The 19,378-nt window shown below is 43.3% G+C and overlaps 1 protein-coding gene across 1 annotated transcript in view; it reads right to left on the reverse strand.

Annotated features, from left to right (window-relative positions):
- Positions 1–19,378, reverse strand: part of LOC126338987 (atrial natriuretic peptide-converting enzyme) — a 236,390-nt gene that overhangs the window by 62,376 nt on the left and 154,636 nt on the right. Inside the window, exon 2 of the mRNA XM_050001594.1 lies at positions 2,849–3,002. Coding sequence (XP_049857551.1) covers positions 2,849–3,002 — 154 coding nt within the window. The remainder of the gene's footprint in view (positions 1–2,848; positions 3,003–19,378) is intronic.

The raw sequence follows: 19,378 nt of genomic DNA on the forward strand, positions 1-19,378 counted from the left end.
ACTGATTACGTATACACGTTTCCTAAACAAAGATCAATGTATAATGAACTTCATTTAGTTCGTATAAGGCAAATGTGCTGGCATATGTTACAGTTTTCGCTTGAAAAACAGTGAGCTGTTGGTGGTTCTGAAACTTATTAACTACTACTCCATGTTGCATCTTACGAAATGCGTTGTGGGGTCGTTACCTGATTTCGAAAAATACTACGAAAGACACCTGGAGCGTACACTACAAAGTAAATGGGCGTTCTACTTTTAAAATAAACCACACAGGAAAATGGAGCTGGGGTCCATGAGGCCACATAGTGTCAATATGAATGGACAAAGCCATGTGGCTGGATATGCACCAGGAGCATTCAATAAGTAGTGTAACACATTTTTTTTTCCTGAAAACAGGTTGGTTTTATTCAGGATTCCGATACACTATATTATTTCCTTTTTTTTTTTTTGCTGTAAACCCCATTTTTAACAGTATCTCCGTTCAGAGCGACGTCCTTACGCCATCTTACTGGGAGGAAGTAATTACCCACATGGTACCACTCTATTGGTCGACGTCGAAGCCAACGTCTTGCTAGATCAATAAACTCCCCATCATCCGCTTATTGCTTCGCGCGGACTACATCTTTTGTTGCGCTGAACAGATGGCAGTGAAAAGTTGCGAGACACGGGCTGTAGGGTGGACGAGGAGGAACAATCTGATGAAGTTTTGTGAGCTGCTCTCGGAAGCGCAGACTTGGTGAGGCCTTGCGTTGTCATGGAGAAGAACTTCGTTCGATTTTCTGAGGGTAGCACGATGCACTTCAGAGTTGTTCGTTGCACCGTGAGAGAGGACATCAAACAGAATAATCCCTTCACAGTCCCAGAAGACCGTCGCCATGAATTTACTAGCTGAGGGTGCGGCTTTGAACCGTTTCTTCGGGAGGGAGGTAGCGTGACGCCACTTCACGGATTGCTGTTTCGTTTCCGGCACAAAGTGATGAAGCCAGCATTAGCCTCGCAACGTGGAAGCAATTGCACACAGATCGTCCTTTGCTGCTCTTTGTGGTCTTCTGTTAGGTGGTGAGGAACCCGTGGGCACAGACCTCTGAGTACCCCAGCTGGTGGACGAGTGTGTTAGCTCTACCAACAGAGACGTCCAGTTGAGCAGCGAGGTTGTTGACTGTGATCACCTCGAACGGGAGTGTCCACAAGTTCCATCACTGCAGGAGTCACAGCTACGTGCGGCCAGCGGGCACGCGGGAGATCACACAGCCTTGTGCGACCTTGTTGCCATGATGACAGCCTCGCCCAACGAACCCCTGTGCCTTCATCCGCTGCCAGGTCCCCGAAGACGTTCGGCAAGAGGTTATGAATATGTGCGATAATCTGGTTTTGTGCCACGCACACTGCTACAAGCGCCATTTTCAAGACTACGTACAGCAGTGCCACCTATCGGAACTTCGTGAAACTACAGATGCTGAAGCTGGTGTACACTACTGGCCATTAAAATTCTACACCAAGAAGAAAAGCAGATGACAAACAGGCATTCATTTGACAAATATATTGTACTAGGACTGACATGTGAGTACATTTTCACGCAATTTGGGTACATAGATCCTGAGAAATCAGTACCCAGAACAACACCTCTGGCCGTAATAACGGCCTTGATACGCCTGGGCATTGAGTCAAACAGAGCTAGGATGACGTGTACAGGTACAGCTGCCCATGCAGCTTCAACACGACTGCCCATGCAGCTTCAACACGATACCACAGTTCATCAAGAGTAGTGACTGGCGTATTGTTACGAGCCAGTTACTCGGCCACCATTGACCAGACGTTTTCAATTGGTGAGAGATCTGGAGAATGTGCTGGCCAGGGCAGCACTCGAACATTTTCTGTATCCAGAAAGGCCAGTACAGGACCTGCAACATGCGGTCGTGCATTATCCTGCCGAAATGTAGGGTTTCGCAGGGATCGAATGGGATGCGACCATCACGATGTTGTAAACAGAACCTGGATTCATCCGAAAAAATGACGTTTTGCCATTCGTGCACCCAGGTTCGTCGTCGAGTACACCATCGCAGGCGCTCCTGTCTGTGATGTAGCGTCAGGGGTAACCGCAGTATGGTCTCCGACCTGATAGTCCACGCTGCTGCAAACGTCGTCGAACTGTTCGTGGAGATGGTTGTTGTATTGCAAACGTCCCCATCTGTTGACTCGGGGATCGAGACGTGGCTGCACCATCCGTTACAGCCATGCGGATAAGATGCCTGTTATCTCGACTGCTAGTGATACGAGGCCGTTGGGATCCAGCACGGCGTTCCGTATTACCCTCCTGAACCCACCGATTCCATATTCTGCTAACAGTCATTGGATCTCGACTAACGCTAGAAGCAATGTCGCGATACGATAAACCGCAATCGCGATAGGCTACAATCTGACCTTTATCAAACTCGGAAACGTGACGGTACGCATATCTCCTCCTTACACGAGGCATCACAGCAACGTTTCACCAGGCAACGCCGGTCAACTGCTGTTTGTGTATGAGAAATCGGTTGGAAACTTTCCTCGTGTCAGCACGTTGTAGGTATCACCACCGGCGCCAACCTCGTATGAATGCTCTGAAAAGCTAAATCATTTGCATATCACAGCATCTTCTTCCTGTCGGTTAAATTTCGCGTCTGTGCACGTCATCTTCGTGGTGTAGCAATTTTAGTGGCCAGTAGAGTATTTCAGGATGTGTCAGAATGAAATCTTCATTTTTTTTTTTTTTGGTTACCCGGAACTGGTCGAGAGAAAAGGAAAGTGTTGCACTAGTTATTGAATGCCTCTATGCCCCTCGCACGTAGTGGATGACTGGAGTACTCACAGCCGAAGTAGACGGCGACGGCGGCGGCGAGCAGCAGCACCAGGAAGGCGGCGACAACGCAGCAGCCGCAGCGGTACTGCGAGCCCAGCTTGCGCGTGAACCGAATGTCGCTGTCCACCGACAGGATCGAGCTCGGCGTCTCCGACCGCGACACCTGCAAGCACAGCAAAGCAACTCCAGTACCTATTTTTGATGTAAATTTACTTAAATATAAATAAAACCTCCCCATAAAATCAATTTATGGAGGATACAGAAAGTCATAATGAATTATATAGTATACTGGAACGCTGAGGAAAAAATTTCAGCAGTCCTGGGTCTGAGATACTGTGGTAGTGTAAAGGAAGCCGGGGATTCCACAAAGCTCAGTTCTAGATCCATTGTTTTCCTTGTTACACACTGCCTGACAAAGAAAGTGAATCACCCACAAGACACTGACGGATATCAGTGTAGCTTCATTCATGTACACACTATCGGCGGATATGTAAATGATTATAGAGTTGCAATTCTCAGTGAGTGATAGAAAGGCCACCAGAGTGCATTAGTGATGTTCATGTTATAAAGTCTTGAAGCGTGTATAAGGGGCGCGAACAGCGTCTGATGTTAAGTGATTACTGTGAAAGACTCAGAGATGACACATTCTCGTACGGTTCAAATGTTTCAAATGGCTCTGAGCACTATGGGACTTAACATCTGAGGTTGTCAGTCCCCTAGAACTTAGAACTACTTAAACCTAGGGACATCACACACATCCATGCCCGAGGCAGGATTCGAACCTACGGCCATAGCCAGCATTACCATCACCTGACAGGATTTGAAATGGGACTCATAGTGGGTCTCCATTTCACCAGCTGGTCGAATCATGCAATATCCAGATCTGTGGGGCATTCGCATGTAATGAGCACCTGGTGTTGGACTGCATGAGAATGTCAGGAGAAGCATACTCCTCGTCAAGGTTACGGTTGACCGCTTTTGACCACGAGAGAGGATTCCCGTGTTGTTCACCAATCACACTGTAACCCATTTGCATCTGCGCCGCCATCTGATAGCAAGTAATGGACTCCGTGCAACATTCAGCGTCATCCCGCACCACAGGTCAGAGACCAGCAGCAACTGAAATGGGTAGTTATCGTCTCATTAGGAGGCTGCCCGTTAACGGCACAACATAAACGGCTCCTTTTGGAGTGGTGCCCTATCCAGGAAGCATGGACTACCGATGAACGGCGTTTCACTGTTCAGCGATTTGGTGAGTTTGACAGCGACCTGGGCAGAGGTCCCATTTCTCCGATACTTTGGAGAGGCACAGCGGTGTTACTGGCGTCATATTGCAGGGAGCCATCCGGTGTGACTTCAGGTCACAGCTAATATCAACTGAAGGACCTCTGACAGCACAATGGTACGTCACAGACGAAACTGAATCGTATTTCAGATCTGCCATGAGCTGCTAATGAAAAATGATCATCTTCAGCAATCGTGGCATTACACCACAGAAGGAACGTCGTCACGCTCACACCAGGTGATTATCAATTTGGTGGATGGAATAGTACATTATCATCTAAGAAGACTTTATTTGCTGCCAGCCCATTTGGCTAGCAGTGGTTACCTGGCGTTCTTTCTTCCACAGTTCTTATAGATGGTACATCTTGCTGTCTGAGGATGTGGTGTCATCCCATTTGGATATTAATGTCCGTGAGCACATAGCGATCGATACATTCTTTGTCATAAGAGAAGCAGATGTCCAGTCCCATGGCCGGGTCTTAGCCGACCTTCGCTCCTATGGACTTTTGCCTGTGGAGTAACATGAAGTTCTGAACTTAGAGCTGGCAAATACGATGGTAGGTAACATCAGTGCTCGGTTTACAAAGTCCGATTACCGCTTCATTTTAGCAAAAATGGCACATAGCTCTCGTGAATGACATAGTTAATTAACACAAGTCCACAACATAATAAATGAAATGAAAAATTTTACATTGTTAGGGGTCAAAACAGCTGAAAAGCTTTCTTACAAGTATTATGTTGAGTATTTTGAGTGGTTGTCGTAGGGAGGTGTTTTACTAGAAGAATAGTCCACACGATCACTAGCACTGAAGTGCATAGTCTTTTTTATCATTCTTATTGTTTACATATTCCGAAAGTAATGAGGCTGAGAGAAAATAAATGGATGTAAATAATTTTGTACGAAGAAACATTAGAATACGTGCAAAGCTCTAAATACCTAGAAAGCAGAACAGAAAGTGACTTTCAATGCAGCAAAGAAATGAAATCAGGTTAGCAATTACGAAAGAGGCACTTTGTAAGCATACGAGAGTTTTTTACTGCAATATGGGAATATGTTTGAGGAAAAGACTGATAAAATGTTTTGCTTGGAATGTTCAGCTGCAAGGCTGGAGCGGTTTTGAGACGTGAGCGAAGCGAAGAATGAAAAAAAAAAAGATGGATGGATAGGGTGAAAATGAAGAGGTATTGACAAGAGTGGGAGAAGAGAGACAGTTGATAAGTGTAAGAAAAGGAGGAAAAAGTTAGATAGGACACATATTAAACAGTAAGAAGGGCTTTATAAAACAGTATTAAAAGGATATGTAGGAGGGAAGAGGACACGAAGGGGGAAGAGGTTTCCGATTCTGGAAACTGCTGGAGTTTGGCAATAACTAATTCACCCTCTGTTAACAACAACGTTTGTCATGAAGATGCTCAAGGAGCACATGTCGCTCATATGTCCAGACTGGCGGATACCTGGAAGAGATACTAAATGCAATCGCACATTTTTCGTAGGTTCAGTAATCCAAGATTAAAGGTGAAAAGGATATTGTTACTTCCACACTCCAGGTTTCCAGCTGTTGATGCTTCTATTCAGTTTACGCCTCAGTTATCGTGAATAAGCAATACTGACCGTACGACTTCTCTTAGAAGATAGGTAAAGGAAAACCCTACGTCTATAGCGTTTGTTTACTTAAAGAATACTGTTGACTGGAATACTCTCTTTAAAATTCTGGAGGTAGCAAGGATAAAGTACAGGGAGCGAAAGGCTAGTTACAGCTTGTACAGAAATCAGATGACAGTTATAAGAGTCGAGAGCATGAAAGGGAGGCAGTGACTAAATAGGGAGTTAGACATACTTGTAGCCTATTCTCGATGTTGTTCAATCTGTACATTGAGCTATTAGTAAAGGAAACAAAAGAAAAATTTAAAGTCCAAGGAGAACAAATAAAATTTTTGAGGCCTGGCGATGATGGTGTTCCTGTCAGAGTCAGCAAAGGACATGGAAGAGCAGTTTAACGGAGTGGACAGTATATCGAAAGGAAGATATAAGACGAACATCAACGAAAGCAAAACAAAGATAATGGAATGTCGTCGAATTAAAATCAGGTGACACTGAGGGAATTAGGTTAGTAAACGAGACACAGAGTAGTAGATGAGTTTCACTGTTTGGGCAACAGAATAACTGATGATAGCCGAAGTAGAGTGAATATAAAAAGTAGACAGTCAATGGCAAGGAAAGAGTTTCCGAAGATGAGAAATTTGTTAGCATCAAATATGGTGCTACAGAAGAATGCTGAAGATAAGGTGGTAGACCACGTAACTTATGAGGAGAAAGTGAACGGAACTGGGGAGAAAAGAAATTCGTGGCACAACTTGGCTAGAAGAAGGGATAGGCTGACAGGACACATTTTGAGTCATCAACGGATCACCTATTTAGACTTAGCCGAGAGAAGAAACAAAGTGATGCGCAGTTTACGCTGCGCAGAAGTTCCTCAGTATGTCGGCGCCTGGGAGGGGACAGGCGTGGGCGGGATGCGTGGGCGGCAGGCGTCGCCAGGGAAAGCGGATCTTCGTCTGCATCTGCATCTGGCCGGCAGCGAGCTCTCTCCAGGCGCCCCCGCGTTGGAAAATAATAATCGACAGCTCGCAAAACCGGGCCAGAAGTCTCAGTGGACCAGAAGCGGACTTCTGCGGCCTGCGGCGTGAAAGGTACGGCCAGTGAAGCTGGCGACGCGAAAAAAGACGCGCAAGAAGGCACCCGCAGCCGGTCCACTTTCTGCACTGAGAGTGCGGCGAAGTGCGTCAGCTCTCGCTCACACTACGTATGTGGGACGTTCGGATACTTCTCACTAATTTTCTCTGTCGGTACTTTCACATCGCCTTTGCTCTCCTTACGTAAATTGCAGATGCAGGTATACGCCTGTGAGACATACAGGGCTTTTTATATGTACCTCTGTGGTTGTAGAAGACGGCTGCGAGAAAACTGCAAGGCGTACAGAAAACAGACAGATATGAATGGACAGAGCACCTATCCAAGCTGCATGTGCTCAACCTGGGCGCCGTTTATGACGAGACAGACATCAGTACGTCACTGAAGTCGCTGACACCAGTTGTCCGGGTCACATCATCCCGCTTTGGAAATTTGTTTATTGGCTTGCCTGTCTGCATACGTGAACTAATTTGACGAGACAATACGGAGCCAATGATGTGTCTACACGTTCTGAATCACCTTCCCCCTTAGGAAACTACGCGTTCTATTTTATGATATGTCATCAGTTTTGTCCTCTTTCTTTCAGTTTTTCTCTCACATTGGTTTTGCTCATAACTAATGTTTCGCCAGCAATGTGTCATGTTCAGCACAGAAAGTCACAGTAGTGGCAGTGTGTACGAGGCGGCCCCCAGGGTTAGGTATTAGGTCTTATACTCTCTTCACTGTACGTCAATGATGTGTTATCAGGTTTGTACCACTGCAAGTAGCTCATGTACGCTGATGGCCCCCATTTGTATCTATGAAACTGAAGGCAACTATTGATAATCTGAAACCCGATCTGTGTGCACTATCAAAATGGTCGCAGGAATAGGGTTAAAGCTAAAAACCTAGGCAGTACTGGTGGGTCATTCTAGGCTCATTAGCCAGAAATATCGGGAATACCTACCATCTTTAATCCTAAATGGGACAAATATCAACTTCTCTCCTTCAGAAAAGAGTCTAGGGCTAACAATAGATGAAAATCTTAATTGTACTGAGCACATAACTGCAGTGTGCATGAAGGCATCAGCATTTCTTCATGCCCTACAAAAATATAAAAAGCTTGAGCTGAAAAAGGTAGCTTTCTCTGGAAAGCTCAAAGCGTCATCTGGAACTGCTTATGAACGCCTGTGTTCGTTACATCTGTGCTGTTCGACATCTTGATTATATTTCACCATCGTATGCATAGCTATCCTGCCTGTGTGCGACAAGCGCAGAGATTCCAGACCCTCCGTCTTCTTACTGTCTTATTAAGAAACACTGTCTTTCATATATCTCCTCGACCTTAACTCTCTTATGTGAATAACACCGTAGAAACACCCGCTACCGTCAGAGCAAAATCCTTTCTGTCACAGAACATTCCTCAGCCACTTTCTCGAAGTTCTAACTAGCAGGAAGCATTATACTGCCGAACTGATTAACATATTTATCTTCAGAAGACACTTACTGACATGTCTACAAGGATTACCATTGTTCTTGTATGCACTCGTTACCCTTTTAAATCCTTCTTTCCAGTCAGATCGTCATTTCCCAGTATTCTTAGCTGGTGCAGTCTCCTCAATTTTCTTTTCTCCAGCACTCGTTATATCAGAAAACATTCTTTCTTTTACGCCTATAAATTATTTTTGTGTCTACCACTATCATTATTGTTATTACTGGAATTATTGTCACTACTAGTGGCAGCAGCTGCAGAAGTACAAGTGTGTCACTATTTATAAGTTCATAGTCAGTATTATTTACTCACATAATCACTTCAGGCACTCAAATCATTTTAATATTGTTTGTCATATAAAACTGTTAAATTTTAGGAAACTATGATGTCAAAAATGTACTGTATGTGTGAAACCCTGGTCCGATATAAGAGAAGGTCTGATGGCTCTAATCAGATCAGGTTAAATAAATATTCGCTACCTGTCATTTCTCTGTATGTCGTATAATTATTGTGCATTCTTCCAAAACCCCAGACCCCAGAGGTACATACGAATAACCCGGTACTTTGTGAAGATGGTGCCTCACAGGCCGTAAGTATTTGACAAATTCGTAGTTCCACCGCTAAGAGCTGCTAATAAATATCTGTTGTAATGAAGAAGTATTCCTAGCAGCCCTCAGGGGTGGAACTATGACTTTTTTATAAACGTTTTTATGATGTTTTAAACCTACGAGGATCAATGCAAATAATTTACATACCCAATCAATCTAAAAAGTTACGAGACTCGATTAATACAAAATAGAGCAACGTTAGGATTGTGGTTTTAATGGTACAAGTGCTTTATTAATCTCCACCCCCCCCCCCCCCCACACACACACATGACTGCAACGCACATAACGTTCATACGAACTTGTGAAACTTTTAGAAAAGTTTTTCTTTGGGATGTTGTACACCTCGAGCTTCAGACTGGCTTGTATGTCGGTTTCGTCGTCAAAGGGATGGCCCTTCATGGCAATTTCTGTGCTTTGTCATTCTGTGGTATGTTCGTATTCATAACACCAATTTTTTACGTGTTTTGCATTGCAATTAAGATGCGTCAGTGGTCCAAGTGTTGTTCTCGTTTGAGAGTCAAAATGTGCAGCATAAACTTTGCACGCACGTTTCTTTTCTTCAAAAAGTTCTGGAGAATGCCTTAAACACTTGATTTTGAGATGCTCCTCCACTGCGGTGTGGCCGAGCGGTTCTAGGCGCTTCAGTCTGGAACAGCACGACCGCTACGGTCGCAGGTTCGAATTCTGCCTCGGGCATGGACGTGTGTGATGTCTTTAGGTTAGTTAGATTTAAGTAGTTCTAAGTGTAGGGGACTGATGACTTCAGATGTTAAGTCCCATGTTGCTCAGGGCCAACATTAACCTGAAGATGATTGCTGGGTGATCGTGGTGAGTTCCGTTGTTCGGTAAATCACCATTCCACTTACAAAAGAGAGCAAAGTAAGGCAAATTTTAACCCAGAGTTTGGTTTGAACACCATCGTGTCTTTTGAAGAAACTGTATGTTTGTTAAAGACGCTATCCCTTCATTATCTACACTAAGGTGCAATAATAAGAAACAAACCCCAGGAGAGAAGTCTTGCATTAAAAATAAGCAATGTATCTCCGCTATTGTTCAGCACTGAAGAACCAATGGCTAAAGGAAAAGGAAGTTTCGGGAGTGTGATTAACATCCGTTGTGAAAGAATATCAACGAAAGTCGTGGAGAAAATATACGCTTTTGGACAACTTCCCACGACACTTCATCCTGGACACTTCTTTTAAACTCGTCAGGAGATTCTGTAGTAACTCTGGTGAAGGCGTGGCCATCGTGAACACGATCTGTTAGCACCACGCCAGGGTAGTGCCTAAACCATTCAGTATCACTTTGCCCGATGAAGACTGTTTCCTTGCCCCTTTTGGCGGTGGCGAATCCACAGCTTGCCTTGCTGTGCATCTTCGATGGTAATTAGTATTGTCGCAACACTAGCGACAGCCATTCTCGTATGCAGCAATACGTTTCTATTCGGTGGTGAATAGTAATAAACAGACATTACTCAAAGTTTCTGTTGCTCATTGACACCATTCAGACAACTTCATAAGATGCTGTGGAAATGAAACCTTAGTCAGATGTACTACAAAAAACAGCTGCCATACCTTAATCATGCCACTACTCAACCTACTTTCGTGAACAGCCGTGTATGTTCTTTTCCAGCAAACCTGCTCCCCGTAATAACCTCCCTTCGATGACGTAGCGCCGGCGTTTTTCAGTTAAGAAGCAGTATAAGTGCAGTTGCCACTCCAAAGTGCACTCATTAATCCACTCTGTTCAGTGTGACTTGGCAACATGATGGACTTCCAGGAAAAATCATAAAGCAACTTACAGCTCTTAGATCTTTGCGTTGCGAGTTCTATTGTTTTCGTCTGTACATTGTGAATTCATAATCTTCATTCAGTTAGTTACTAGTGAACACTGTTGGATATAGTTTTTTATAATTAGGGTAGATTAATAGTATAACTACCTGACAAACCTGGCGTTTCCCGGGTATTCATGTTGCTAATTTTCTATTAGAAACGAAAATAAAAAAATGAGCTATGTTTTTAGAGTAATACCGAAAAAATTTCAATTCCATGTATTCATAAAAACACCTCTGAAATTACGAAATAGCCGTACGAAGAAAAATGCAGAGTATACAGATGTGTAAGTGCAGCGCCGTAGACAATTTCTGCACGCTGTGTGCAGCTACTTTGTGCCTCTGCAACGTTGTTTTGTGAACGTCTCTGCGGTAACGCCTCTTGATGGCTCAACAAACGGCTATTATTTTCGCCTAAAGCCTGTTGCGCTTCACAGTTGAAAGCTGTCGAAAGCGCTGCTACGTATCAGGAACTTCCTTGGGTCGACTGTATGGGTGTCTTAGTAGTAAAGAATAAGCTTCTTGAAACTTCATGTATGATGCGGCAGTTTTTCACGTATCGCAGTGTTTACGACATCATATCGCTAGACCTATGTGGCTTGCAATGATATATTTGTGTAGGTACATTCAGCAGCATATGTGGGTACTGTCTGAGAAATATGTTGTGAAAAGAGTTAGTAGCGAAGCAGTAATAAATCTAAAACTCATGCAGGATGAGGGAATTTTCCACGTACCTCAGTGTATATTACATTACATTTCCTGATATATATATATGTGCCACGCAATGATATAATTTTGTAGGCACGTTCAACGGCGTGTTTGGATACTGCCTACAAAATGTGTCGCGAATAGAGTTTGTGGCAAAGAAATACTATATTTAAACGTCATGCGCGATATGGAATTTTTTCACGCATCTTATTATTTATGACATCATGTCTCTTGAACTATGATAGGTAGGTGGTTCTTTCCCCCGCAGCGATTGTTGCCTGACAGTAAGGAATATGTGTACCAAGTTTGGTTGGAATCGATCCAGTGTTTTAAGAGGACACGTTGAACACACACACACACACACGTCCATTTTTATAACATGTATGGTTTCAGTTAAACAAACCCAAAAAGAGAACATAGTCGGCCTCTGTAGCTGAATAGCTAGCCAACTGACTGCCATGCGGGGAATCCAGGCATTTCCCGGTACTGACAGAGATTTTTCCTGGGTGGGACAGCTGAAACGGTGCCCGTTCAACATTATGAAGCCAGTATTATTGAGGAGCTTCTTGAATGATAAATAGATGCAGCAGGTCTGCCAGCCCGACAGTAGTGGGGAGAGCGATGTGCTGAAACCATGCCCGTCCATTCCGCACGTCGATGACGCCATTGCCAGAGGATGATACGGCGTTCGGTGGGGCCAGATTACTCCGTCTGTGGCCAGAACGGCGGTGCTTACCTTTCTTCAACAGATAACATCGGACGCCTTTTAAACGTGGCAACAATGAGAAAGGAACTTGATTAATAATAAGGCTAATTGATGTCTTCACTTTGCTACAGCCAGGAAAATAACGTCCTCGTATTTCTGCTCTCTACCGTCATGATATTCGTCGAGTTAGCTCATTTGAACAGTATGGTCAAATAAGCCCGCCCGGTTAGCCGTGCGATCTAACGTACGGCTTTCCGGACTGGGAAGGAGCGCCTGGTCCCCGGCACGAATCCGCCCAGCGGACTTGTGTCGAGATCCGGTGTGCCGGCTAGTCTGTGGATGGTTTTTAGGCGGTTTTCCAGCTGCCTCGGCGAATGCGGGCTGATTCCCCTTATTCCGCCTCAGCTACACTACGTCGGCGATTGTTGCGCAAACGAGTTCTCCACGTACGCGTACAGCACCTTTACTCTACCACTCAAACATAGGGGCCAGATTCGCCTGGTGTGAGACGTTCCCTGGGGGTGTCCACCGGGGGCCGAACCGCACAATAACCCTGGGTTCGGTGTGGAGCGGCGGAGGGGTGAAGTGGACTGCATTAGTCGTCGTGGGGTTGTGAACCGCTGCGGCTGCGGCGGGGACGGAGGCTCTTCGTCGTTTCTAGGCTCCCGCTTAAAATACAATACAATGGCCAAATAATGTCACAACGTTTACTTTAAGCTGATTCTTATCTTACCGCTTTACTCTGTATTTGACTCCATGTAATTTACAAAATAAATAAATAAATAAATAAAAAAATAAAAAAATGCCGAACGAGAGCATTCTCACAAACAAGATACTCGGTACAACCTCGGTACAGAATGTCAACTGCGTTACGATGTTTTATCCAACACGGAAAGGAAGCAGCAAGGAGAAAGGGTGTTAAGTTAGGTCGACATCGAGCCATTCGGCTGCGGTCACGGTGGCTCCGATATCGGTGGAATCCGCCAACGACCGACATTGGCCAGTGACGGGCGAACTTTTCAAATCAATATTCCACTATGTGCGCGGTCGCACTATAGCCGACCTTACAGGCCGAACATACAGACTTCGGACGACAATCGGTGAGATTCAGATCAGTTTATTTTCTTCGGTAAAATCGACCGACGTACTCGCACACGAAATATGGTGCGGGAGAAACGGATAAGATTAGTCCGAGTGAGTTTGTGGCATCCTGAGGATCATAATCGGGATATAATTCGGAATCCATTGACTGAAATCGCAGGTTAATTCGAAACATCGAATAGGCAAAATCTTTTTTAGAAATTTTAGCCATAGATTATAACCTCAAAAAATAATTTGTTCAAGTGAAAAGGCTGGTGTATCTTATATGCTTATAGCTGATGTACTGGATCTTTTTTGTGGTAGGCTGTCATTAGTTGTCTACAAATTATTGTTACTGCTTATTTGCTTTTTAAGCCAGTTGGATAATAATTCTGTTAATATGAAGTGGTTTTCAGAGCATCTTGTGTTAACTTTATGCTTGTCTTTCACTGACACCAAATGACAGAAATTGAAGGTTAATTGACGTGTGTCTGCACAACTTTAAATCAATACAGCAAAGCAGATTGTTAATAACTTGCCTTTCAAGATCAACACAAATTATCTCAAGTATATAACGTCCATTGGTCAGAAGTGGCCGCACGTATGAAGCTAACATGGGTGTGTGTGTTTGTCCTTAGAATAATTTAGGTTAAGTAGTGTGTAAGCATAGAGACTGATGACATTTGCAGTTAAGTCCCATAAGATTTCACACGCATTTTTTGAACAAAACGTTTCTCCCGTCATCTCATAAATTCGTAAAACTTCTCTGGTTATTCCAGTAACTGAGATAGAGTGCATAGCACTCACCACGTTCTTTACGAGGCAGGAAAGCTCATTTACATGCATTCGGCGTCTCTTTAATAGCAGAAGCTGCTATGAAAATGAAATGAAATGACTCTGAGCACTATGGGGCTTAACATCGAAGGTCATCAGTCCCCTAGAACTTAGAACTACTTAAACCTAACTAACCTAAGGACATTACACACAACCATGCCCGAGGCAAGATTCGAACCTGCGACCGTAGCGGTTGCGCTGTTCCGGACTGTAGCGCCTAGAACCGCTCTGCCACTCCGGCCGGCGCTGCTATGCAACAATCGTATCCAAGCACAGGGGCGTCATGATACCCACCCCACCTCAAGAGGTTAAAACCTAGCCTACCTCATACATAGAATAGATTCTAACCTAATCTAGCCTAACCTTCTTGATCCTGTCAAAAACTGAGGAAGGAAATCGGACGCACTATGACCACGCTGTCGGCCGATGTTATCGGGCGACCTCTGGCGACAGTGTCTAACAACCGTTGTCGGTGCCCCAGAGGGCGCCACTGGTATTGGCCGATAGGTTGCTCACGGTGCGTGCGATCTCCTTCGCCAGTTTTTGGAGCGTTTGAGGAGGTTAGGTTAAGTTAGTATATGTTAAACATATGAAGTAAGTTCGATTTTAATGGATACCGCGAGGCCTCTTGGAGACTTGCAGACGAGTGCTAAAACAGGCCTTTTTTTAAATTAAAAACATGCCGAATGCATGAAAATGAGCTTTATCTGTCTCGAATAGAATGTGGCGTGTACTGTATACTCTGCCCTCAATTACTGATATTACCAGACACATTTTACGAATTTATGAGGTGAAGGGGAAAAACGCCATGCCACAAAAATTAAAAACTGTTTAGCTTTTTCACGCCACCCATTGGTCAGAAGCGGCCGCACGTATGAAGCTAACATGCTGTAATTAATGTTTTTCGCATATGTTACACTTGTGCATTGCGAAAATATGTAGTTTCAATGATACATCATATTAAGGACCTCTCCAAAACACGTTCTAACGAGTACAGTTTTTTATGTTACTGTGTAGGATGTGTATTATGGTGTTACCAATGAGGTTATGAGCACACAGTGCTTAAGTAAATGATGTTTCTATTAAATAATGTATGGATAAAATTTGTATGTGAATAAGGAAGTAATAATTAATCAATGAAACGTAGCTTCGCGGTTTCACGGCAACTCTCTTTATTCTATAATCAGTGAAAAGTAATGCAATACTAGGAATTTATTCAGAAAATCAAATTTTGATAGTGGAAACTTCAATGCTCTTTAAACACTTGCCCAGTGGATTTGAGAAAGGAAGTCACAGTTTCATATTTCGTAGTATTTGGGATGCAAAGATGACAAAATCAGCTTTTAAATAAGTCGTTAGGGCATCGTAAATAGCATCCGACATATATATATATAAACTTTGCAATTGTACTTTTCAGAAAGTAAATAGGCATAAATATTGGAAAGATGCAATCGCCATTTGACAAATATCAAGGAATGTCTTCCAGTTCTATTTGAGCCATAACTGCATCTTTAATGTGAGTATAGGATTTTTGAATAGAGCTGGAATTGCACCTCTACAAAACTCGAACTTAGCTTTCGTTATCCGAAAATGTTTCACTTATACGTTCTTGGCTTTACACATTCGAGATGATTCAAGGTGACCTTGAAAAGCAAGATTACAAACATTCTGCTTTTCTGAATTTATTTGAAGTTGTGCAGACATATGTCAATTAACCTTCAATCACTGTCATTTAGTATAAATGAGAAAGACGAACATATAGTTTAGTATAAGATACTCTGAACACGAGAAGCACTGAAAAGTGGAAAGAAATACACCACGTTTGCAAACCACAACACGTAACAGAAACAGAATCACACCCTACTGGCCTCAAAACGCCAGTAAGCTGTAATAATAATTTGTAGACAGCAATTGTTCAACTACCACAACCAAAAGAAGATCCATTACAGTAACTCTAAATATAAGATACACCATCCCTGCACAAGTTATTTTTTTTGAGGTTATAATTTACACTTATATTTTCCGATAATGATTTTGCCTACTTGTGGTTTCCAATAAACCAGCAATTTCAATCCATAGATTCGGAACTATATCCCGATTATGATATTTTTGTCTTCAGGATGACACAAAGTTCAAATGGCTCTGAGCACTAAGGGACTTAACATCTGAGGTCACCAGTCCGCTATAACTTAGAACTACTTAAACCTAACTAACCTAAGGACATCACACACATCCATGCCCGAGGCAGGGTTCGAACCTGTGACCGTAGCGGTCGCGCGGTTCCAGATTGATGCGCCTAGAACCGCTCGGCCACTCCGGCCGGCAGATGCCACAAAGACCTTCTTCGAATAAACTGATAAGTTTCTCACAGTCCATGTTTCGCGTAATGTCGGTCGATATGGCCGAAGAAAACTAACTGATTTGAATTTTACCGGCTGTCGTCCGAAATCTGTTCGTTTGGGCGATCAGATTCTCTACATTGTGACCGCACAGGTAGTGACGTACTGATTTGAAAATATCGGCTGTCTTCGGCCGATGTCGGTCATCGTCGGAATCCACCGATATTGGTGCTACTGTGAACGCAGCCTTACAGGTCCAGCCAGATGTAGAAAGAAGTCATGTGCTAAGGAAGTCCACTTCACCAGTAATGATTTCGTCAAAAACACACAGAATTGAAGTGCTTTCTCCTCGAATATACCGATTGATCAAATAGTCAGTATGAATTTGAAAACTTAATAAACCGCGGAATAATGTAGATAAAGAGGTAAAAATTATCACACGTGCTTGGAATGATATGGAGTTTTATTAGAACAAAAAAAGTATTGTTAGACGCGTGAAGGATCTCTTGCGCGCGTCGTTTGGTGATGATCATGTGCTCAGCCGTCACTTTCGTCATGCTTGGCCTCCCAGGTCCCCAGACCTCAGTCCGTGCGATTATTGGCTTTGAGGTTACCTGAAGTCGCAAGTGTATCGTGGTCGACCGACATCTCTAGCGATGCTGAAAGACAACATCCGACGCCAATGCCTCACCATAATTCCGACATGCTTTACAGTGCTGTTCACAACATTATTCCTCGGCTACAGCTATTGTTGAGGAATGATGGTAGACATATTGAGCATTTCCTGTAAAGAACATCATCTTTGATTTGTCTTACTTTGTCATGCTAATTGTTGCTATTCTGATCAGATGAAGCGCCTTCTGTCGGACATTTTTTGAACTTTTTTTTTTTTTTTTTTTTTTTGTTCTAATAAAACCCCATGTCATTCCAAGCATGTGTGTCAAATCCGTTGGAGTTTTTAAATTTATACTGACTTTTTGATCACCCGGTACATTCCTCAGCCCCAGCGATAAATACACGACCACAAATGTGACCCACAGAATCGCAATCGAAAATCAGTTTTTTCAGCTCGTAGTTCTTTTTCGTTAGGAAACCCTTTAAACTCGTTAAAGACAGAGCAAAAGTATTCGTTGAGTACTGAAAAAGATGATGCAAGCTATTGGATGTAATATTGTAAGAGGAACCACCGTGGAATTCACCTGGAGTAATTTAGAGGAATTAGAAGTGCCAGGCGGGGCGACTCATGATTTGCTTTGTGTTGCTAGTGGTTACGAGCCGAGCGAGTTTCACCATCGCGACGACGTTAGATTACACACTTCACGTTTGCAAAGGATCGTACACATGGCGTAGTGACGCAAGGGCGGAGCAACATACGGCAGACGAACGGACTTTTGCTCTCGTCGCACACGGAGAACTTAGTGAAAGCTACGGAGATTCTTCTTGGGTCTGCGAGAAGCGCTGAGCCTCATGACGAAGCAGATTTCACTAGCAAACAGACGCACTGCGTATACATAGCTTTTGGACGGTCAACGTGGAGTTTAGCTAATAAGTAAATATAAGGGTGACTCACCTGCCCCTACCGATTCTACGTCTTGCCTTCAAAAACCACGCAGCATATTTTCATTTTCTCTTGATCACTACACGCGAACTATTAGTTCTGTAGGAAAAATGAATATGATCTTTTTGTAGGAAGTTAAAGGTAATTAAATTTAGTATTGTGATACGTTTTCTCTAGAAGGCGTAGTTTTCGAGTTATTCAAGAAAAAGCACACAAGTTACCATCAAACGCACGCTCACCCCGCCACTCAGTCCCCGTCGATCAGGATGTCTTGAACGTTATTATGACACTCTCGCCTACCACTGTACAAAAATTTGTGTACGCACGAATTACTTCCTACACTGGACCTTGGGGTATCTTCATTGACAGGTCTCATTACGTCACAGGCTTAGTCAACCACTTACAAATTGTAAAATTGATGTTTGTGTAAAGTTTACCTAACAATTTTTTGAATTTTAATAGCGTATCTAAAACGGGCTTTTAATGCAAAATCCATTCAAAAACTGAGGGTTTCTAGTCGAGCAGCGGAGTGACACGTGTTGGGAGCTATCGCGAGACGGGAAAACGAATAAATAGATCTGCGTCCAAGCAGAGTGGGAGACGAAATCCCGACCGTGGTGAAAATGAAATGGAGGTGAATAAGCCATGTAGCCAGGCGAATGAGTGCTAGATGGACTAACAATAAGAAAGTTGTCTGCTGGATTCTAGAAGGTAAGAGTAGGCCAAAGTGGTGCCGTTATGGGTTTGTAGACGGCAATAGAGAACATGCAGCGGACCCTTGACTGCGTTTAACTGAAAACCGCGATTCATGAAGATATTAGAAGGGGTGTTTAGGTTGCAGTAGACGTTAAATGGCTGAAGATGAAGGACAAATAGGAAATCTATTCATTTTTAATACATCGGTAAATAAAATGAGAGAATTTAATAATGAGACACACGTAGTTTTTATTGACTATGTCTAGGTATTTGTAAGTTTATCACTCCCGCCCCGTCCGGCACTTCGAATTTCTCTATCTTACTCCAGGTGAATGCCAGAAGGTCCCGAGTTCGAGTCTCGGTCGGGCACACAGTTTTAATCTGCCAGGAAGTTTCAACTAAGCTGTGATATTTTTTTCGATTATGATAAAGATATAAAAAGTAACAGAGCAAAATTTCAAGATGTCTCCAGAACAATAAAAAGAACGTTAAACGAAAAGACAATTAGCGAAATGCAACACGAATTCTGTAAAAAAACTAGCTGTTGCAGTGCCACTTTATGGGCCCGAGGCCTGGACAGCGAACAAGGAAGACATAAATGGAATAGTGAAGTCAAAAATGAAATTCCCGAGATCAGTTGAAGGACGTAAACTAGAAGATAGATAACTTAATGAAGGTGTTAGGAATTAGCTTAAAATATTTTCCGCAGCAGAGAAAGTCGACACATGTAAG

This window comes from Schistocerca gregaria, chromosome 1, assembly GCF_023897955.1.
Source record: "Schistocerca gregaria isolate iqSchGreg1 chromosome 1, iqSchGreg1.2, whole genome shotgun sequence".
Taxonomy (NCBI): domain Eukaryota; kingdom Metazoa; phylum Arthropoda; class Insecta; order Orthoptera; family Acrididae; genus Schistocerca; species Schistocerca gregaria.